This window comes from Rhineura floridana, chromosome 5 (assembly GCF_030035675.1).
Source record: "Rhineura floridana isolate rRhiFlo1 chromosome 5, rRhiFlo1.hap2, whole genome shotgun sequence".
In the NCBI taxonomy this organism is placed as follows: domain Eukaryota; kingdom Metazoa; phylum Chordata; class Lepidosauria; order Squamata; family Rhineuridae; genus Rhineura; species Rhineura floridana.
The window spans coordinates 126,715,062-126,739,107 of NC_084484.1; the positions used below are offsets into that span (position 1 = coordinate 126,715,062).

The window sequence follows — 24,046 nt, forward strand, 5'->3', positions numbered from 1 at the left end:
CTCTGCTTTCTGCTGGGCTCCAGTCCCAAGGTGCACCGGCCACCACTGTCTAAGAGATACCTGCCTCAATTCCCCTCTTCCTAACTTGCCAGTTTCTAATTTTCTCAGAATTCCCATGGCACTCCATGCTATCATTCCTACAGTTATTCCATCTATCAATATCTACAGGTATATCACCCTGCTGAGTTTCTGGAGGGGATGGGACAGACCATCTTTATTTTTCCTAGTTTTTCTGTAGTAGAGCTTTCTTCTATTCATGTATTATGAGCTATGAGCTCTTCAGAAGAAAAACATACACTTTAATCAGCATGTTAAGCTTCTTGTGGGATCACCTTTGTCAGCCCTGATTACTTCTCTGTCTGTTTTAGGTTTGTTCAGACTCATATTGGAACATGCTCTGCATTGTGGCATCCTGCTTCTGTCTGATTATTGTTTGTTTTACATACAACTCCTGGCTTCAAACTTGTCCTGGTGTTCCTGACCATAATTGACCATAGCAGTCTCCTCCCTCCTCCTTCAAATAGTTACTTTATCATTTGTCAGGATGACCATAACCTCCCTCAAAAAAAGAAAAGAAAAAAGAAACTGTGGGAGGGCCTCTAATCTGATATTTACCTTTTTTAATGCAGCTACTTTAATTTGAAGAAATCACATCTTGAAAAAATGGGGAAAAGTTATTGAGGTGTTTGACTCGGAAAACAAGCCTCCTGTATTCCAAGGATTTTATCTGGAGTGAAGTGCTTTGCTCTTAACTTTTGTCCTAACACCTATGACAGAAAAATAATCCAGACGCTATCACTATTCCCAATAATAACATTGCCAAAATCAAAAGGAGGGCTCATGCTCCACACTTCTTTAAGAATTACAGCTTGATTTCAACCATGTTTATTTGGAAACAAATCTTGTTGATTCCAGTGAGCCTGAGACTATTGGCTTTAGGTCCAGTTGCCCCCCTGTTGTATACTGTAAGTAAATTCATTTCAGTTTCTTACATTTGGCAGAAGGCAATAAGAAGCTCTGCTAGCAAATCAGTTCGGCTAGCAAAATACAGCAAAACCCTACACAAAACAGTGTTGTAGCTTTGCTGAATTCAGGAAGCTACCCACATGTAGGAAATGTTACTGACTTCCAAGAGGTTCTGTATCCCCAACTAGAATGTTGATTATGACATTCAGTTTTAAAAAACCACCTACAATGTATTAGACTGATTTTGCTTGGTACAGCTGCATAGATGTTGGCACTCTTATGCTGTCATGTTTCTTGTTGTGGGTATGTCTTTTCAAAATGCTGCATTTAAAAAAACTACTAGACCAAATGGTGGGTTGGGTTTGAAGTGTAGGGTTTTTGTTTTGTTTGTGGTGGCTTCAAACAAGAAACATGAAAGGGCGTTATTGATGTAAGAAAGTTTCAGTACCTAAAGCTAGTTTTCCCTGGCCATCCTGTGAACCAAGCATAATTGCTCATATCCTAAGGCCTATAGTCTCCAAAGTCAGAGGTATGTATTTATCAAGATCATCAACTCAGGGTGTTGGTTTGCATCTAAGAAACTGTAACCTTCTCAAATTTTGTTTCCTACAGTAATTTCTGTATTTAGAAATTTCCCCGATAACACTTGCCATCAATGTTAATAGCTCATAAACTCTATGAAAAATATTTATAGTTTGTAAGGATTTGGCTTTCAATTAGAGCTGGGATTTTGTTGTTGATGTTGTAGAAAAAATCAGACCACACTGCACCATGGCTGAACCACAGCGAACAGATCACATAAAATAATTTCCAACCCAGGGGAATAGTGCATTTTTCAGGTGATAAATCAGCAAAATTTCAGAATTCAGATTAAAATTTAATGGGAAAAGTTAATGATAGAAAGCAGAGGATCCTGTGTTAAATATCAAACTGCCCCATCTCCACAAGTTTCATGCTGATGAACTGGGCTTCTGGCAACACAAAGATGTGAAAATTGGTATTGTTGTTCTTTAGTAATAAATAGATAAAAAGCCAATTCACTTCAAAATATTTTTCCATTTTCAACAATATCAATGCAATGCCAGAAGATTAAGCATTATTATATTACCAAGATCTTATCTTTTTAAGCCTAAACTACTGTAAAACCCCAGCTTTCTCCCAAGAATCAAAACACACACTCTGATTTGCATGTTTTTTTTGTTAATGCACCAATTATTTTGACTGACTTGTGGTGTGCAGAGGAAATATTGAGAAATACTCTAGGTAGAAACTGTAGGAACTATTTTCCCTCATTACAGCTGCAATTCAAGATTCTTCTTCAGGATATACTCTCCAATATATTTTATTATTTTGAGATATAGAACAAATTTGGGACTGTATCTTTGGCCCTATATTTACATACAGGGAGTCTGACTTTCCATAATTTATAGTGAATTCCACCCCCTCCCCATACTAGTTCAAGATTTTTCTTAATCCCCCTTGTAGCCTGCCTTCTAGGGTGGGATGGTTTAGAGCCCCTTATTCTCCTCCAAGCAATGCTGGTCTCTTAAGGTGTGAACATAGATTGATTGAAAGGCAAATACAGAACAATAAAGTACTAGTTATCCAAGCTTTAATGGTTTCTGTCCACTGTCCTTTCAATGCACCTTTTTATAACAGTCCCACTGATCCATCTTCTATTGTTTCCTCTACATCTCAGGTTGCCGATGTGGCATCTATGGCTGCAATGGCATCCTTAAGGACTTTCCCTGGCACCCACAAAACCTCTGAGCCACACCTGATCACTGCTCCTACATTATGTGAGGGCAAGGGCCCTTTATTAGGAAGTGCTGATCACAAAGAGACAAAAGAGCACATAGTTAAACTATGGAATTTGCTGTCACACGAAGCAGTGATTGCTGCCAACTTGGATGGCTTCAAAAGAGGATTAGGCAAATTAATGGAGTATAAGGCTACCAATGGCTACTAGCCACAAGGGTTATGTTCTGCTAATGGGGAAATTTATATATCCATACATGTATGATTATATCTATTAAAAGGGGGTATATGTTTTATAATAATAAAGAATTAAGTATTGAATTGCAGGCCTAGTTAGGCCCTGAGTTCATGCTTATAGAGAAAACAGAATCTTAGCATTTTATTCAGGCTAATAGCAAAAACCTGTTGTGATGGCAACAGGTCACAGCGATCCTGTTTTCCTGCCAAATCGCTGGTACTTGGCAAGGCTGAAATTAATGATTTTATTGTTTGAAATCAAGAAGCTTTGGGAGTGAGAGAAGTTGTGATTGATGAAATGAGTAGGGATTTCCAATGTTTGATCCTTGAATGCCATCTAGGGGATAAGTAATCAAATGTTTTAATAAATAGATTTTAGTAAAGATCTAAATAACAGTGTATTAAATTTATAACTTCATAGGTGTCTTTCCATAAAGAAAAGAGTACATCTGGGGTGGCCTGCTTGTCTGTCTATATATCTAAAGAGGCTAAAACAATTATTAGTTAGCCAGAGTCACCCAGCTTCCTTTTGTGTGACTTCAAAATGAGGTCAAGTGTTTTAAATAAAATCCTCCTTCATGAGCTATGTATTTTATAAGTAAGGAAAAGGAATTTCTGAGAAAATAGAAGGACAAGAACCCCTATGGCAAAGTAATAGAAACGGGGGGCTCATACATTCACAAACACCCTGAGTTAAGTTCCCAAACTTAACTCAGGGAACTTGTCCAAAATATTTCCAGGTGTGCCTGAGTCAGCCTGACCCATCTGAAAACAATGCAACAATGGCATATGCTTGAAACATATTCACAGTAGAAACTGTTCTAACTAGAACCAAAATTCATTAGTCTTGAAGAGACAGTAGGACAATGGTAACATTTATGATATGGACAGAATCTTGGAATCACCACCAGAGTTAGCTAATGCTTTCTGATTGGTTTGGAACGATTGTAGTGGGAAGGAACTGTGATGAGATTGGTGAAATCACTGTCACATGTTGCAACTGCACTCTATAAAAGATCTGTACACACCACACTTTGCAGTCTCTCCTGGATGTTTCTGAGGGGCTGACCCTGCATATGCTTGTAAAGAATAAAGGCCTACCTTTTTGCTTCAAGCCTGTGTCCTCAAATCTTTTCTTTAAGGACCCCCAGCAAAAGATCCCAATGGAGAAAGAATTCTCCTACATTGCCTCCATAGTTAGAGGCACTATGCTTCTGAATACCAGTTGCTGGAAACAGCAGGAGGAGAGAGTGTTCTTGCACTTAGGTCCTGCTATGCTTCAACAAAAAAAAGTTGTCGTGGGAGACTCTAGTGTGAGTTGAGATGGGATTCACATACAGATGTGATGCTATCAGGCTCAGGCTTAATAAGAGCAGGGAGTAGTCCTCTCTCTTTAGATCAGGAGTGGGGGAACCTTTGGTCCTCCAGATGTTGTTGAACGACAACTCTCATCAATCCCAGCAAGCATGGCCAATGGAGGTGCTTATATGTATGCTATTCATCTTGCTCTGCCAGTTCATCCCATGTCCAGAGTAGCGAATCACCACATGGACTCTGATTAGATCTTTTCTCTTTTGACTGGATCTCATTTTCATGCATAGTTTGCTTAGTACTATGGTCCACCCATCTCATGCATTGCTTGGCCTCTTGCTTTATAAAAATGTTTTCCCCTTTCTCTCTTTGCACACATCTGACAAAATCTGCTCAAGGTTACATTTTATTTCACTGTTGCATGTATCAGTTTCTAAGGTACTAATTGTTTCTTTTCATTTTTCTTAAACAGACTGTAACACGCATCCCTATGGAACTTAATTTATTGGAATTTTAAAAAATTCTTTCTGATATAGAAGAAAGGGTGATGAATAATTTGCCACTGATTAAAAAAAAACAAATCCCCAAATGTTGGGTTAAAAGGCAGGATTGTTGTTGTGTTATGTGCCTTCAAGTCGATCACGACTTATGACGACCATATGAATCAGTGACCTCCAATAGCATCTGTCATGAACCACCCTGTTCAGAACTTGTAAGTTCAGGTCTATGGCTTCTTTTATGGAATCAATCCATCTCTTGTTTGGTCTTCCACTTTTTCTATTCCCTTCTGTTTTTCCCAGCATTATGGTCTTTTCTAGTGAATCATGTCTTCTCATTATGTGTCCAAAGTCTGATAACCTTAGTTTCATCATTTTAGCTTCTAGTGATAGTTCTGGTTTAATTTGTTCTAACACCCAATTATTTGTCTTTTTTGCAGTCCACAGTATACACAAAGCTCTCCTCCAACACCACATTTTGAATGAGTTGATATTTCTCTTATCTGCTTTTTTCACTGTCCAACTTTCACATCCATACATAGAGATCAGGAATACCATGGTGAGAATGATCCTGACTTTAGTGTTCAGTGATACATCTTTGCATCTGTGGACCTTTCCTAGTTCTGTCATAGCTGCCCTCCCCAGTCTTAGCCTTCTTCTGATTTCTTGACTATTGTCTCCATTTTGGTTAATGACTATGCCAAGGTATTGATAATCCTTGACAAGTTCAATGTCCTTGTTGTCAACTTTAAAGTTACATAAATCTTCTGTTGTCATTACTTTAGTCTTCTTGACGTTCAGCTGTAGTCCTGCTTTTGTGCTTTCCTCTTTAACTTTCATCAGCTTTCGTTTCAAATCATTACTGGTTTCTGCTAGTAGTATGGTATTGTCTGCATATCTTAAATTATTGATATTTCTCCCTCCAAGTTTCACACCTCCTTCATCTTGGTCCAATCCCACTTTCCATATGATATGCTCTGCATATACATTAAACAAGTAGGGTGATAAAACACATCCCTGTCTCACACCCTTTGTGATTGGGAACCAATTGGTTTCTCCATATTCTGTCGTATAGGTTGTGCATCAGGACAATCAGATACTGTGACAACCCCATTTCTTTTAAAGCATTCCATAGTTTTTAATGATCTACACAGTCAAAGGCTTTGCTGTAATCCAGAAAGCACAGGGTGATTTCCTTCTGAAATTCCTTGGTCTGTTCCATTATCCAACATATGTTTGCGATATGATCTCTGGTGCCTCTTCCCTTTCTGAATCCAGCTTGGACATTGGTTTGCTGAAGTTGTGACATAGTGCTGGCTTTCCCACCTTCTAAGCAGCTAAATGTTTCCAAAATTCTCCACTAGACTGCACCTGCTGTCAGCCATCAAAATTAGTGAAACCAACCTGTTAACTCTACTTGCAACGTTGCACAGAATTTTATGGGGGAAACTGATAATTTTTTCCTCTAGTAGTAAACTGTGAATGCAGCCATGTGTGCTATGAATAGGACCAAGCAGGGTTCCATATGTCAGGCGACGGGCAGGTACAGTGATGTAACAGGAATGGCTTGCAGCAAATCTCTCCAAACATCAGCAGCGACAAGATCCACGGTGGCACTTTAGCAGTTAGTAAGCCCTTGGACCCTTTTTGTCCAACACAGATTACAGGAACGGGGTCGCTCTGTAATGCTTTCAGCCCTCGCAGAAAGCCTCAAAGGTAGCTTCCAGTCACGTGGCTCCCCAAAAGAGGACGGGGCGATTCTCTTTCAATGGCCCTCCCTTGAGTGAGTGACAACCCAAACTTCCAATCGTACTCCAACCTGAGAAGTGAAGGGCAGAGCCTGACGAAAAGGAGACGTTGGATTCAGGAGGTGTGCGTGATTGACAGTACTTCGGCTCAATACTCGCGTGGAGGTTCCCCTTGGTTCTCCCACCCCTCTTCCAACCATGGGCGGGGGTGGAACAATGGGAGGAAAAGGAGGTGGAGGCAGGAAAATGGCAGCGGCGGCCGCGGCGGTGGCAGGCGGTGGTGGCCGTTCGAGGCAGCGATCTGCGTTCACAGCCTGGAACACGGCGTTGTTGCTGGCGGTGGCTCTTAGCCTGTGTGAGTGTGTTTCCCGAGTCGGGGTCCGCGCGGATAAAAGAGCAGGAAGGAAGGAAGGAAAGGTGCAGAAGGGAGGAAAGGTACAGGGCGGGAGGAGAGGGGAGGCGAGAAAGAGAGAAAAGCCGGCCTTCTACATTGAGCTTCACCATCCTAGTCAGACCCGGGCCGGGGAAGGAAGCGAAAGGCTCGCTGGAGATGAGTCATTTTATTGTGTCTGGTTGTGAGGTGTCTGAACGCAAGACTGTGGGGACCGCTGTTGGATTTGAGGAGGGGAAGGCGGAAGGAAATGTTGTTTCTATGGGGGTGAGTTCTGTGGGGGGTTCCAGGTCTTTCTTAGTTCCCCTCGCAGCCCCTCCCTAGTCTCTCCGGTAAAGGGAAGAATGGGTGTGGGTTAACTAACGTACGTGTCATGATGGTGGCTGTTGTACGTGTGGATCGCTTTACATAGAGCCCCGGGCGAAACAGAGACTGCAGAAGAGCAGGTGATTTCTCTCTCTTTTGTACTCCACCTTTTTGTGCTTTAGGTAGATTAGTCCATATATGCTTAACTCAGTATAGGTAATGAGGGTAAGTGCTGACCCAGGAAAGGGGAAATCGCTGCGTCCTTGAATCAGTCTCTTTCCTTGAATCAATCTCTTTCCTCTCTGTTGGTACCAGATAAGCGGCAAAGTCCTTGTAAGCTGGTAAGGCTGGGACTGGCGTTATCATTTTTTTGTTTGTCTTTTGGTTTCTTGCTTTCATTTGTAGTGCTGATTTCTTAGCAGTATCCTAAGCCTAAAGCAGTAGATGCGATGAGGTAGTCAAGTCATGAAAATAATCCTCCAAACTGGTATGACAATATATGGATTGAGTTGATGCAAATTGGTCATGGTTATGGATTTGTTTCCCTGTACTCTCAGAACCAGCTTTCAGCCTTGTGTGTGGTGAGTACAGATTTTTATCAACCACCACAATTTGCATATCTGAAGGCTTTGTAGTGCATGGTAAGACCTAAACCGCTTCGCTACACATGCTCAAGAGTCAGCCTGGCTCAGCTCAGATTGAATCATGTTACGCTAGTTGGTAATGAAAATCCACCATAGGAGTCAAACACAGTTTTCCCAGCTGTCTTTCAATGAAACTGGTTTTCGTCAACCTGGTCAAACTGACTTAGGTTTACTTGAGGGCAATAATAATCAACTTACTGATCTGTTCTGAGCCACCAACATAGTTTTTAAGCATGGCCTGCCAATCTTATATTTTCTTATCTCTATTAAACTGTTTCTTCCCACAAATGTACAATATTGCCTTGCCCACTTGTCTGTTATGTTCTCTGTCTATAAAATGTACTAGTGTGCAAAATGGCTACTCTAGCTAGCTGCATTAAGTAAAGTCCTTTTCTGTAGCAGGGTTAATATGAAATCAATCTATCCATTAGCTGAGAAGGGGTTTCTGTATGAAGTAACTGTGCTTTGGGGCTATGTACACTGTAATCAAAATGAATATTATCAATCTCAAGCTACCTTTTGTTCCTTACTACTGAGCTATTTTAGAAAGAAGGGTTTAGTATTAACTGAGCATCTCCAAGTAGCCCTTCTCTGAGTGTTTCAATTGCTTCAGGAAGTAACATGTTAAATAGAACCAATATAAATTCTTTTTAATATTTTGCTTAATACATAAATTAATACATGGCCTTAAATGTATTACTTGGACATAAATCTAGCTAATTCATGTGAAGATACCCAATTTTTCAGCTTTAGTAGTATCATTCATTTATCCAGCTTGTTTTAAAGAAAAATCATGGTCTCGTGAATGCCTATACTTGTAAAAAAAATAGTACTGTTTTATAATGAAAGGTTTATTTCAAATGGAAACAAAAATTGTTTCTTGTTGCAAACATAGTTCCTACTAGTCAAGATGGGTATTGTAAGGCTTGTTAATATGACATACCATTTATCTGATTAGATTTTAATTTTTTTGGTACATCTCAATAATAGGAGAAAAAAAGTGGCAATAGAAGCACTAATGGGATTGGTAGTTAAAGAAAATGAAAACAACTTTGATGTTGGCTTACTGTAATCTCATGCCTAGAGGGGTGGTTGTGAAGTTGGATGAATTGTTTCCTTTTTTGAACCCAAAGTATGGTGTGTGGTCAAAACATATTTGTCTTGTCTCTTCCAGAAAGTCCATGGAGACCACTTTCAGGGTTAGCAAGCTTTAGTACTAGAGTTAAAAGTGCAACTCTTATTTTTCCCCTCTGTGCATTTCTGATTGACATGCTTCAGAAAACATAACATTTATTTTTTATATTTTTGTGTTGCTTTCATGCCGTGGATGGAAAATGGCACCACAGAAAACCAGTGGTGTTTTTTTTTCTAAAATACATTTTGTGTGTAGAATTTGGAATTTGTGGAGTGATATTCTGATTAGCAAGCTAGCTAAATGTGGGTGTATGGAACAACTATCAGATGGATCCACAGTTGGCTCCAGAATCATACTCAAAGAGTGCTTATCAATGGTTCCTTCTCAAACTGGGTGAAAGTAACAAGTGGCGGGGTACCACAGGGCTCGATCCTGGGCCCAGTGCTCTTCAACATTTTTATTAACAACTTGGATGAGGAGGTACAGAGTATGCTTATCAAATTTGCAGATGATACAAAATTAGGGGGCATAGCTAATACTGTGGAAGACAGAAACAAAGTTCAAAGGGACCTTGATAGGCTGGAGCATTGGGCTGAAAACAAGAGAATTAAATTCAACAGAGATAAATGCAAAGTTTTACACTTAGGAAAAAGAAACCAAATGCACAGTTATAAGATGGGGGATACTTGGCTCAGCAATACGACATGTGAGAAGGATCTTGGAATTGTCGTTGATCACAAGCTGAATACAAGCTAACAGTGTGATGTGGCTGCAAAAAAGGCAAATGCAAATGCTATTTTAGGCTGCATTAACAGAAATATAGTTTCCAAATCGTGTGAAGTACTAGTTCCCCTCTATTCAGCAGTGGTTAGACCTCATCTTGAATACTGCGTCCAGTTCTGGTCTCCACACATCAAGAAGGATGCAGACAAACTGGAACAGGTTCAGAGAAGGGCAACAAGGATGATCAGGGGACTGGAAACCAAGCGCTATGAGGAGAGACTGAAAGAACTGGGCATGTTTAGACTGCAGAAGAGAAGACTGAGGGGAGATATGATAGCACTCTTCAAGTACATGAAAGGTTGTCACATAGAGGAGGGCCGGGATCTCTTCTCGATCATCCCAGAGTCCAGGACACGGAATCATGGGCTCAAGTTGCAGGAAGCCAGATTTCAACTGGACCTCAGGAAAAACTTCCTAACTGTTAGAGCCATACGACAATGGAACCAGTTACCTAGAGACGTAGTGGGCTCTCTGACACAGGAGGCATTCAAGAGGCAGCTGGACAGCCATCTGTCGGGAATGCTTTGATTTGGATTCCTGCATTGAGCAGGGGGTTGGACTTGATGGCCTTATAGGCCCCTTCCAACTCTACTGTTCGATGAGTTTGGAACCTTCACTTTGAGAACCCACTGTGACCCTCCTAGAGGCTAACCGATGTGCACAAACTAATAAAAAGTGCTCCTCCAGGCCACAGTTTGGAAGCCATTTGTTTATTTCAAGATGGAAGGGTTATTCCTTCCACAGACTTAGGCTGCAATCCAATATATGTCTACTCAGAAGTAAGCTCCATTGGGTTCACTAGGACTTATTCCTAGATAAGTGTGTATTGGATTGCAGCCTTAGTCATATACTTTCCTCCCACACTTTACAATTATTGGGCAAATTAAAACAAAGGCACACTATTTCTTTAAATGGAGCGCCTTAAAATACATCATAGTGAGAATAAAAGGAATCTTAGCTATTATTAACAGTAATTCATTATGGCATGGTCACAGATCTTTAGTCAGATAAATGGCCACTTCAGAGACCAAGCATTATTAACCCAGTTTCAGGGTAAAGATTCTAGATTGTTACTTTATTTCAAAACTATTTGCAAACATTCTTTTCCACTAGCTGTTCAATAAATTGTAGGAAAACTGTCTGGGTTCATGAATCTGTATTTTGCTTTTGCCTCACATCTAACTTTTCAGCTACACATTCTGACTTTACAGAACATAAGTAGTAGAGGTAACTTACTGCACATGTTGAGACAGGAGGAGAGAAATTATTTACAAAGCAACAATTAAGATGGGTGTCTGCTTGCACACGTCTGCCCTGTCTCTGTTTGCTAGCATATGTACAGTGCTTTGCAAAAGTAATCAGATCCCTGACCAATGCTCTCGTGTTACTGAATTACAAATGGTACATTGTAATTTCATTCTGTATGATGTTTTATTTTGAAACACTGAAACTCAACATCAATTATTGTAAGGTGACATTGGTTTTATGTTGGGAAATGTCCATAAGAAACAAAAAACTGAAACATGTTACTTGCATAAGTATTCAACCCCTGTGCTGTGGAAGCTCCCAGTTTACACAGATGAAAGAAATTGCCCTATCAAGGACAAAATTGACAATGCTGTCACAATGTCAGGATAAAACCCCCACTGTTGAAGGAACATTGGTCAGGATGTGGATCTGAAGGAAAATGAAGACCACAGAACATTCTACAGAAATGAGAGATAATACAAATACATAGATTAGGAAAAGGGTACAAAATAATATCCAAGTTTGGATATCCAAGTGAGCACAGTTGGATCAATAATCAGGAAGTGGAAGCTGTATCGCACCACCCAGGCACTGCCAAGAAAAGGCTGCCCCTCAAAACTCAGTGCTCTAAGAAGAAGGAGGCTTGTGAGAGAAGCCACAGAATGGTCAGCAATCACTTTGAAGGAGTTACAGAGTTCAGTGTCTGCGAGTGGCCTAATGGTGCACCAGTCAACCATATCAAGAGCTCTGCATAATGCTGACCTGTATGGGAGGGTGGCAAGAAAGAAGCCATTACTCAAAAAGTACCATCTGAAAGCACATCTGAAGTTTGCCAGAAAGCATGAGAGTGCCCCTGCTGTGATGTGGGAAAAGGTTTTGTGGTCAGATGAGACCAAGATAAAGCTTTTTGGCTAAAACTCAAAGTGCCCTGTGTGGCGCAAACCTAACACTGCCCATGCCTCAAGACACACCATCTCTACAGTGAAGTATGGTGGTGGTAGCATCATGCTGTGGGGATGCGTCTCATCAGCAGGGACTGGGCATCTTGTTAAAATTGAAGGAAGAATGGATGGAGCAAAATACAGGGAAATGCTGCAAGAGAACCTGCTTCCGTCCACTAAAAAACTGAACCTTGGGAGGAAATACACTTTTCAGCAGGACAATGATCCGAAACACAAGGCCAAAGCCACATTGGAGTGGCTCAAGAACAAAAAGGTGAATGTCCTACAGTGGCCCAAAGTCCTGATCTCAATCCCATTGAAAATCTGTGGTGCTCTTTGAAAAGCACAGTCCACAAGTGACGTCCAACCAACCTGAACTACCTGGAGCGAATCTGCCAAGAAGAAGGGGCCAAAATCCCTCCGACACTGTGTGCAAAGCTGGTACATACCTACCCCAAAAGATTTAAAGCTGTTACTGCAGCGAAAGGTGGCTGTCCCAAATATTAATGGGAGGGGTTGAATACGTATGCAAACATCATGTTTCAGTTTTTTATGTTTCTTACAAATATTTGCCAACATAAAACCAGTGTTACCCTACAATAATTGATGTTGAGTTTCAGTGTTTCAAAATAAAATATCACACAGAACAAAATTACAAAGTACCATTTGTAATTCAGTAATATGAGAGCATTGGTCAGGGGTCTGATTACTTTTTGCAAGGCACTGTATATGGTTGGACTAGAGAAGCATATTTTTTCAGTCTTCTAATAAGACCAGGGTTCAGATCCCCACACAGCCATGAAGCTCACTGGGTGATCTTGAGCCAGTCACTGCCTCTCAGCCTCAGAGGAAGGTGATAGTAAACCCCATCTGAATACCGCTTACCATGAAAACCCTATTCATAGGGTCACCCATAAGTCAGAATTGACTTGAAGGCAGTCCTAAAAAAATAAAATAATTCACATTATTTCTTAATTTTCAGATAGATATTAAACATTTGAATTGATGGATACAGAAGATAGTTTCCTTTCTGAATGGCTAGTTAGTAGTTATAGTTTGTGGCTGAGGTGGTAGTTGTTAGGAAACCTGCTAATATCGTTCTACTTAGCACCTATTTTGAAGCAATGTTAGTTCAGGAAAAGCTTTCCCCAGACCAAGTAAGGCTTTTAGCTGGCTTGAAATAGCTGTTCTCTGTCCCCTCACTCATCTTAATTATTAGGAAAAAAACTACTACTGACTGGTGACTCTTTACCTACATGCATAGCAGTCAACAAATACTTGTTGCAAATTACAATGATCTTTGCTTATATGGAGCTGTTACAAATCACCTCCATGACCTTCATGCACTGTTTTGTAATTTTCCATGCTAGACTAGACTATTTCAGTATCCAAACATCTTCCAAAATTTTGCAATACTAGCTCAACAAAGAACTAGGTAGTATTTAGCAAAAGTAGTGTGAAGAGCTGTCTGACTGATGACACGCTTTCAGCATCAATCTTCTAACACTTGTTAATACACTTCTTATTGATGATGATGTTAGGAACACACAGACCAGAGATGGGGGACTTGTGACCCTCCAGATGTTCTTGATATCCACCTCCCATCAGCCTCAGTCAGCATGGCCAATAGTCAGGGGTGGTGGGAGTTGTAGTCCAACAACATCTGGAGGGCCATAGCATTGGGTTCTTTGTATATTGCTGACTGTATTGTATTGTTGTGTTCATATTAGCAATAGCAGATCCAGAAGGAAAGGGTCTTTGCCTAAACCAATGGGTTTTTTTTATTGTGAGCCTTGTGTTGGTATTGAAGCAGCACAGTTGGCTAGTCTTTAATGACTAGGTTGGCTGAAGTAAACAACAACAAAAATCTGTAACATCTCCCCTTTGGCTAAATGAAACTTACATATACATACAATATTTAGAAAATAAATTATTGTGTTAGCATGGCCTAGTGCTATCCATATACTTTTTAAATCTTGCTATGTGTCCTTATCCTTGATGTCTATCAACTTTGCTTCCAGCAAAAAAGCCTATGTAATACAAACTCTGAAACAAACATTGGACTGTGCTTTATTCTTGTTTACTCCACTTAACAGTTCTATTGTTTTGTAACAGAAAATATTGACCTGGTTGTCCTAGAATAAGTAATTGTAACAGTAACTTTATATCCCATTTGTACCCATTATCTTTGGTTCTTGGTGGTGTTATGAGAAATAATTTCACAAGGGACTGTGCTTTTCTGAAGAGAATCTATAATCTACGACTTAATTGCCAATTATCTCTTGATCAAAATGTAAACCAGCCTTAGACTAATCACACAGTGCTGTAATGTCAACTAGTTGTAAATATCATGACTTTTCTCCTTTGCTATATGCAAGTTATCTCTCACATCAACAGTGCCAAAATGAAGACCAAAATGAAGACCCAGTGATACAGACCCAGGGATATCTTCCATGGTTTGTAATTGATTATTTCATCATCTGAAAGCAAGAATTTGTCTTCCAAATTATCAATGGAAGTCAATACAAAGCCTCTTTTCTCTGTGTGCAAATGAATTTATATTCTAGTGTGAATTAAGAGATTAATCTCTTCCAAACAGATTCCTTTTTGAATTATTATTTTAGATAGCACCTTGAGAATTATTATCTTTAAGTGTTACTCTGGTTTATGGAAATTCTAAACTGAGGTTTTAAAAATAAATTATTTTCTTCAAGGACACAAATGTTCTCATTATATGCTAGTAACTTCTGTGCACTTATTTACAAGGCTTGCATGTGATCATTTTATTGTGGTCTTTGGTGTTTTATATGAAAGTATGGATTGCATTACAAAAAGTTCACATTTAATGAACAGTATATGAAATCTTGCAGATTGTCCATTGCTTTAGTGGGTTTCACTTGTTCAACATGTACTCCAGTTTCTGTTAACTAGATCTTCCAATATTTCTTCTCAATTTGCAGAACCCAAGGCTCTGTTGAAAAGTTGAGTCATATTAGCTCTTGCAAGAAGTCTGGGTGTTGAAACATCTTCTTTCTTTAGTCCTCTGTCCTGATTCTGAACATTTCTTACTGTTGCAAAGAATGCTTGTGAATGTTGCAAAGCAGATTTGAGGAAGGGAGGATTTCACTTGTTTTACAAGCTTCTTGCAAGACCCCTGGATTATCCCATATTTCATTGTCCCTTGGTTGGAATATTATAGCTTTACAACACAGATCAGAATATTTCCAAGCATTTCAGATCACTCCCTCTAAAATAGTTCATACTCTTGTCCCTAACACTATTAAGCAAGAGTCCAGTTCTATAAATTAAAACTTAATACTTCTTTAATTCCATAGTTGGACCCAAGTATCAGGTGTGACTATGGAATGTCCATATGGATTTTCTTGTTAGATTTCATTAGAATCCCTTTAAGTAGAAGTAAATTTGCTGTTACATAATCAAATACTGAAGAATTTTGTGTAATCTAATACAGAAGAATCTTTCTTTGATCCAAAAGGCTGTAAATATTTTTGGGTACTCTGGACATGACTCGCTTCCATTCATACTAGCTCTTGCAGAAAAATGCAATTCCTGGACAGGAACTGTGTTAATTTGGAAGCCATTAAGTAATTAAATGACAATTCATTTCATTATGAATGGTTTTCCCAGTTTTTACACATAATTTTCTATTGTGATTTTTTTCTATAGAAAAAAGGTACTACTATCTTATTCTGAGAGGCAGACATAAGATGGGAGTTTACAAACGTATGCACAATTTTTTAAAAAATTATGCTAATTCCATTTACTAGGAAACATATTCACTTGTTGTCTTCATTTAGACAGTACATTCATACGGTCAGATCAAAACTTTCAGATTTTACTTCCCTAATGAAAAAAAGTTTAAATATTTGAATGTATACTTGTTCAAGTGTTAGTGAAGTAAATTGTGACCTTACTGGCAATGGACAGCAGCATTGCAACTTAACCTCTAAGTCCGACCATCATGAATTTAGAATGATGACTTGGAACCTCACTAGTCCTCCGGCTTTTATTTTTAAAATTTGGTCACCAGTTTATTTATTTATTACTTGAATTTATATGCCACTTTTCCATATAAATATGCTCAGAGTGGCTTACAGTAACACAAAAATGCAAATGATGACATCAGTAGCAATCACTTAAAAAAAACAATGGTTTCAAATCATTTCAAAACATAACAATCAAACAATAACTCCAATTGATTACCTAAACATTATCACATTTAAAGTCATCATAAAACATAAAGCAAGCTATCAATCAATTAAAACATATCAAATTAATAACATAACATTTCAATATTAGTAACATTCCAATACAAAAGCATAAGAAAACAGTTTCCTGTCACTCTAGCATTGATGTTAGAGTTTCTGCTGATGGCTGCTGTTATTATATGAAGACTCCATGTTCAAAGGCAGATTAATTCCAGCACCAGTGGCTGGAGAGAACCCACAGTGGGAGGACACTGCAGAAAGGCAAGATGCTGGACAAGGCAGTGCCTTGGTTGAGTCCTCGATGAAACAGAGCACCCAGAGCTCGCACAAACGCTCCCCAGAATGCACAGCGCAGCAACACCCCCCAGCATCCCCACTCTGTTGCTTGGTGCCCCACCCGTCTGCACCAGGCTCCATGACATGGTGACTGTAGGCATGCGGGTGGACTGGCAACCTTGTGTGTGGCGCAGCGAACAGCAGGTGGCTCCTCGTCCCAGGCATCGTGCCGGACTCCTCCGGGTGCCCCTCCCCGCCTTCCCTTCCACCATGCTGGGGGAGATGGCCATGGTAGCGTTGGCCACTGGCTTCAAGCCCTCTGGCGGCAGCTTCTTCAAGCTGAGGTTACAGTGGATAAACACCAGATAGTATCGGCAATTTGGGGCTAACCTCCCCCTTGTAACTGCGGCAGAAGAAGCGGTGGCGAGAGACAGCAGACACTGCAGATGCTGAGACCTCCGCCATCTTAGATATTAAAGAGATATTAAACTGGTTTCCAAGTAATCTTATACCATAGTTTTAAATTAACCATACTTCTAAATAAAATGTTTAACTTGCATAAGCGTTCTGCTCTTTCCCTTGCCCACTCCTGATCCTGTCATGTGAGGGGAGGAAACAAGCTAGAAACTGGCTTGTTGTGACATCCAGACCCATACTCATTTTGCTTCTTTCCAAACTTTCATGAGTAAGAACTAATCTTGGCTTGCACAAGTGGTTTGTTTGGAGAGAAACAAACCACTAGCCCAGGTCTGCACATCTGTCTTGTTTGTTCTCCACATCGTACAGTCAGGAGTGGTGGAGGAGCAAAACACTTGTGTGCATCAAATCATGATCAACTATAGTTTAAAGTTTTGTGTGAACCAGGCCATTGATGCAATAAGACAAGCATTTCCTGTCCCAACAATCTTGTGATCTAGTCTCCTATAGTTATTTCTTTTAGGTGCGTGGTATGACTGAGAGATGGCTCCTAAACTCCAAATCTGTAGTTGCAGAGGTACCAAAGAAACAGCGTATCAGGGTGGTGCTTGGATTGTGCTTGAGAAAGCTATAAGAGAGGAGTGAGGAACCTATGGTTTCCAGATGTTGACTACACTATTGTCTGGGACTGATGGGAGTTGAAGTCAGCAAAATCTGGAGGTTTATTGGTTAACCACCTCTGCTATAAGGATAGTACAGCTGGACCTATTTTAAAAACTATGTTTGACACTATTGACACTAGAAGAAAACTTGGTCTGGAACCACTGAGAGCCTCTGCCAGTTAGCATAGACAAGACTGAGTAAAGTGACCCAATGGTTTGCCTCTGTGTAAAGCTGAAGCATCTCTCATTTGCTTCTATTGGCTGCCATGCCAACATGGTGGCAAGAATGGAATTGCTGCAGAAGCAGTGGGTATACATGAATGGCAAGTCAGTGGAACATAGGAAGGTGCCTTAATGGCTGGTTGGACAGGTTGACCGGATTAATGTGGCGCATGATTCACCAACTGAAAAACATACTGTATACCACCTTTCCCTGTAAATTCTTGATAGCTGTAGTAACATATACAGAAAAACTTTTAACTTTTTTTCTTGACAAATGTCCCCTGCAGTCCATGTGCTCAGCAGTTTCTATTTCAGACAAATGAGGAACTAAAGTACTTCCTAACGTCTTTAATGAAGAAATAAGATCATGGCATAGAAATAAGGCATTGATCTGACTTTCTCTGTACTTCAATAAACTATGCTGAGGATAACTGGCATATTTAAAAATGTTTAAACTTAAAATTTAAATTATTTGATTGGGATCAGTGCCACCAACTAGTTACCTTTTCAGTGACCACTGTAATAAGTCAGCCTATCTCTCAGGATTTGAAGCACTTTCTGGCTTTACTAGTTTACATGGCTGAGAACTGTCTGCTTGCAAACACGTGCTTTTGGAGGAACTGTGTTGTGTTGCAATCTTCTTTGGGTGATGTCCAACTTGGACAGGTCTCTTCTGGATGGTTGTCTTGAACATCCCACCAGATCATTGTTTGGAGCCAAATCTGTCTTTAAGTGGATGTTTTTAAAGAGCTTTTTTATTCTTGGAATTAACTCGGTCCTTAGGTACTCATAGTACATTGTATCTGCTCTGAAATCCCACAACTTCTTCGAGCCTTTACAGCTTTAGTCCATATAGTAATGACAGGTAATAAATCAAACACAGCCACATTTTCATTCTGTTTGTGTTAATCAGTGCACCAGAGTTACAAGGTTTCCAGCTTTAGAGAGCTGTTTTGATGACAAAATATGTGGGTAGACTAATACAGTATGGCACCTCTTTTTACCCTCTGACTTTTTAGTTTGGAGTGCTTGTCAATTAAATAGCAGCTATGATTTCTCCTTGTATAATTTTATTGGGTAATTAAACTTAATGTGACAATGGAATACAAATAGTATTGGCTGGTATTCAGCCAGTAACCTCAATGGGACATATACGTGCCAGTCACTGTTTCTCAGATTACCCAGTTCATGTGGCCATCGTGAGAAAGATAAATACTGAAAAGGTCTGTTGGATTTCCAGGGCCAGCAGGCTAGGGGTGGCAACAAATCTGTTTAATTCCGACTTTGGGGGTTAGGATTAAGCAGATATTCACCCATTGCAGCCTGTTGCTTGCCCTGGTGTGGCTCCTCTTCCTGTTCCTCCTCCACAGTCTGATCCTGGTTGGGGAGGCTTTTGCTACAGCTGCTGCTCTGTTCTTTCCCCTAGGGAGGGCCCCTTCTCTCATGCCTCCTCCTTCCCAGTGATGCTGGGGGTTCCCCATGATGCCAGGGGTGAGTGAAGCAGAGTGGATAGATTAGGGTTGCCATATTGCCCGGTTAGCCGGGTTTTACCCGGATTCTATGCATGCCACCCGGTGCCCGGCTAGCCCCTTAGGTGGCCCGGATTCTCAGCTTTAATTAAAAAAAAATTAAGTTTCTAGGTGGTCCGGTTCTCGAGATATGCATAAAAATGTCAGCTGCCCCCCCGACTGTTAAATCTTTCTTTAAACAGAGTACTACAGCACTTCCTAGCTTTAACCCCCCCCCCCGTTCAGGATTGCAGCCAATCAGGAATTGTGTTTCAGTTTCATTGATCTGAGGCAGTGTCTAGAAAACAAAATGGTGGTTTCACCCCCAGTTTATCTGAAAATCTCATAAATTGGGTAAGTATATACATTTCAATTTTTTTCCCTCTTGTGTGCAGGAGTCAGATCTTGGGCAGTGTTTTGAAAACCTTCCCAATGCTTGCTTTTTGTAAAAGCAATGCTAATCCCATATGCCCAGAGTAAATCCCATTGAATTCAATAGGACTTACTTTTGAGTAGACATGGTTATGAATGTGCTCAAAATCAATGGGACTTTGGAGTGAATGTAAAAAAGAATTGTGTTTGTGTTCTAACTCTTTCTGCCCCCTTCTCCAGTCCTATTTTAAAGCAAGTAGGCAGGGCTTACTTATGTATTACAGTTTTTATTCTGTAGGAAAGTAATACTGATTTTTTTAAAACTAATACTGATTTTTCTGCAATGACCAACTGGTTTGACAATAAACTATTATATGGGCTGTATGTATTTATACATCTGCAGTGTGTGCATGTGTGTGTATGGAGTCTTTCCAACACCCCTGTGAGGTAGGGTTGGAAACCAAGGCAGCTCACAACAAGAAATAAAGCCATTTAAAATCCAATAACCATAAAAACAAGTATAAACAGTTGCAAAACAGCATAAAGTGGCATGATTCGGAATTTTGGGTTGTGTGAATGAAGTTGCTTATCACTTGAGGTTGCATTTCTGTCCCTGTTTGAGTAAGCCCCACTGAATACACTGGGACTTGCTTCTGAATAAATAAACCTAGGATTATACTATAACTATCTTTACAGTTTGTGTAAATAATAAATATATTTGATAGTCATGCTTATATAAATATTTCTTCATTTATCCTATTTTTGGTTTTTGGTTAGGAATCCTGACTGGTTGTGAGATGCTTAGTTTTTTGCCTTACTCATAGGAATCTTGTTGTGGTTGGTATGGTATTACATTTAGGAAAGTGTTACTGCCTTCTGTGTTTTTTTTTCCTATTTGCATTTCACTTATCTTTAACCTCACTCCGTTATAGCCATAGAAGCAACAGCAGCATATGCAAGATAATTAACTCCCATTAGTGATAAGAACAAGAATTTATAATTATTATTTCAATTAAAACAAGAGGCTTATCAATACTTTGAAGAGGACCAGATATTTATTTTGTTTCTGAGCGCAGGACTGGGTCTTTCATGATGCCCGGGGGGGGGGAGCAGGAGAGTAGTCGATAAGACAGACATCCTGGCATTGATAATCTAATTAGCAAGGTATGTGTGGGGTTGTTGCACACTTCCAGGCCCAGTTTCATTTTGAGTATGGAGGTGGAACCTGTGTAGATGTGGTTGCTCAAAGGGAGAAGAAATTTTGAGTTAAGCAAAGGTCTGCTTTTATAAAACCTAAGAAACATACAGTACTTTGAATGTCTGAGTGCCTGCACCAGTGGAATACTGGAGGAACTTGTAAAACTTGCTGCAACAGTATTTAGAACTGAGCATGTGGTGTGAAAGACTCCTTTTCCTAACATTTTGGCTTCTTGTTTTTCTCCACCCACCACATCTTTGAAATATATCGTATATGGTTAACCGTACTGCTGCCCTGACTTACTTTGTTTGTTGCTATTTTGTGTTTTTATTATGTTTTTATATTGATTGTGTATTTTTATTCTTTTTATTATATTTGTAAGCCGTGCTGAGCTCTGTTTTTAACATCAAAAGGCCAGCATATAAATTCTCTTAATCAATCAATAAATACTCCATAGTATTGGAAACTAGGGTCTAGGCATTTAAGGCTGAAAATGTTGCTTTTAAAAAAAAAATTTCTCACATCTTTCCTCAGCTTTTGGTGGTAATTCCTAGGCACAAAAACAAAACAACTGGACAATTCAAATATTAACATGCAAATATTTGCATAATATGCAAATAATACACAAATAATATGCATAATATGCAAATACTTTACATAATATGCAAATTAACCTGCCCGGATTTGTGTAACTGGAATATGGCAACCCTAGGATAGGTGGTGGTGGGATGAATCCCATCCCTACTCCTCATCAATGTAACTCTAGACAGTGGTTTAGCCTTACATAAGAAAAACCTTGTTGGATCAGACCAAAGGCCCATCAAGTCCAGCATCTTGTTCTGAGTGCAACAGCACTCTCCCCACTTAGGATTCCCAGTACCTGTTACTCAGAGGCATATCTCTTCTGATATGGAAGGTAGTATCCTCTGTGGATTTATCTAATCCCCTTTTAAAGTCCTCCAAGTGGGTGGCCATTACTACATCCTGTAGTAGTGAATTCCATAGTGCGAAAAAGTACTTCCTTTTCTCTGTTCAGAACCTTTCCACATCTCTGCTTCATTGGATGACCTCAGTTCTTGTGTTTTAAATAGACACAGAAAAGTGTCTATCTACTTTTTCCACACACTGTGTAATTTTATATACCTATATCATGTCCCCTCTTACTCTCCTATTTTTGGTAACCATTCCTCATAAAGGAGTTCTTCCAGCCACATGAACATTTTGGTTTCCTTTTCTGAATCTTTTCCTACTCTCTCCTTTTTGAGATGTGACCAGAATTGTATACAGTATTCAGGTGTAGTCACACCATAGGTCTTTAAGTGGCATCATGTTTTTGGCAATTTTATTTTCAAACCCTTTCCTAATGATGCTTAACATGGAATTTGCCTTTTTCTCGACAGCTGCCTTACAATGGGTTGACATTTTCTTCAAGTTATCCACCTGCCACAACCCATCTTTTTCCCTGGCCAGTTAAAACTCTATCAGCATATGTGTGAAATTAAGATTATTTTGTCCCAATGTGCATCACTTTGCACTTGCTTACAGTGAGGTACATTTGCCATTTTATGGAGAAACCCTTTTAGAGTTCCTCAAAATCCCTTTTTGTTTTAATCCCTTTGAACAATTTGGTATCATCAGCAAATGTGGCCACTTCACTGCTCATTCATAACTCCAGGTCATTGTGAACAAGTTAACAAGCACCAGTCCCAGTACTGATTCTTGGGGGAACCTACTTCTTACATCTCTGTACTGTGAAAACTGTCCATTTATTCCAGCTGTCTGCTTCCTGTTCCTTAACTAGTTACTGATCCCTTAGAGGACTTGTATTCTTACTCTATGATTGCAAAGCTTGCTCTGGAGTACTTGATGAGGGACTGTATTAATAGCTTTTTCGACGCCTGAAGACACAACATGTACTGTATCACCCCTCTCCATATGCTTATTTACACTAAACAAACCTCTAAAAAGGTAGTGAGATGGGACTTACCTTTGCAGAAGCCATTCTTGTTCTTCTTCAGCAAGACTTGCTCTTCCATATGTGTTGTAATTTTAGTTTTAATAAAGTTTTCCACCAATTTTCTCAGAACAGGCATTAATCTAATTGGCTTGTAATTTCCTGGATCCCCTTGGATCTCTTTTGAAAAATGCACATTACATTGGCCACTTCCCATTGCTCAGGTAGGAAGACTGATCTTGGGGATAAGTTACATGTTTTTGCTAGATTGGCAATTTCACATCTTAGTTCTTCAAGAACTCTTTGATGGGTGCCATCTGACATGGTAATTTGTTTTCCGTTTGTCAATAAAGCCTTGAACATTGTCATTCACCACTATTTGCATCAGTTCCTCAGACTCCCTTCCTAAGAGAGCTTGTTCAGGTACAGGGATCTGCACTAATCTTCTGCAGTGAAGACAGATGTGAACAGTTCACTTAGCTTCTGAAGTCTCCTCCTCCTCCTTTAGCATACACTTGACTTCCTTGTTGTCCAAAGGCCCAGTTGCCTCCAAAAAACTCAGCGAAGTACCCTCCAGATTAAGGGCCAAAAGCCTGGGTAAATAAAAATGTTTTTGCCTGACACCTAAAAACAGATATTGATGGTGCCAGGCATGCATCCCTTGAGAGAGCATTTCACAAATGGGGAGTCACCATTGAGAAGTCCATGGAGGGGGCACATGGAGAAGGGCCTCTGATGATGAATGCAGGTTGGTTCATGTGGGAGAGATGGTCATTGAGGTATTTGGGACCTGTAAGGCTTCGTAGGTGAAAAGCTATAATACCTTAGCAGATCAGTGTTTTTATATCTGTAACTAAATCATGCAGGCTTCTATAAATCTTGATTATGTTGCATCATGGAAATGCGTGTGTGGTTTTTCTTATGTAAATGTTTAAAAAATGAGTGTTTGGATGGCAGGAATATCTGCCACAATAGCATTGAGGTAGGAGACATTGTTCACACAATGGGAATGGTGTCTTGCTCTATGCTAACTGTGAAGGGAGAGCAGTAAATGTGTAAGTGCCAAGGCATTCTTCCACTGTGAAAGTTATATTTCCTGTTTTGATAGTAATATGTTCTGTCAAACCCTACTGGTCTGCTTGCTAGCTGTCTATGATGGGGATGAGCTTGGAAAAGCTCCCACTTTTAATTCTTGCTCCCAAGGGTTGAATGGCTTTTCACAAGTTGTGAGTCTTGAGGTGTT

The 24,046-nt window shown here is 39.8% G+C and overlaps 1 protein-coding gene across 3 annotated transcripts in view; it reads left to right on the forward strand.

The window, feature by feature from the left end:
- The first annotated feature begins 6,691 nt into the window (after positions 1-6,691).
- Positions 6,692-24,046, forward strand: part of LOC133385303 (myelin protein zero-like protein 1) — a 35,717-nt gene continuing 18,362 nt past the window's right edge. The window contains exon 1 of one of the 3 annotated variants that reach the window (XM_061628029.1): positions 6,692-6,872. In XM_061628029.1, coding sequence (XP_061484013.1) covers positions 6,716-6,872 — 157 coding nt within the window. In that variant the 5' untranslated portion in view covers positions 6,692-6,715. Of the gene's footprint in view, positions 6,873-7,044; positions 7,176-24,046 lie in introns of those variants that run through there. The other 2 variants (XM_061628027.1, XM_061628028.1) reach the window with 2 other exon arrangements.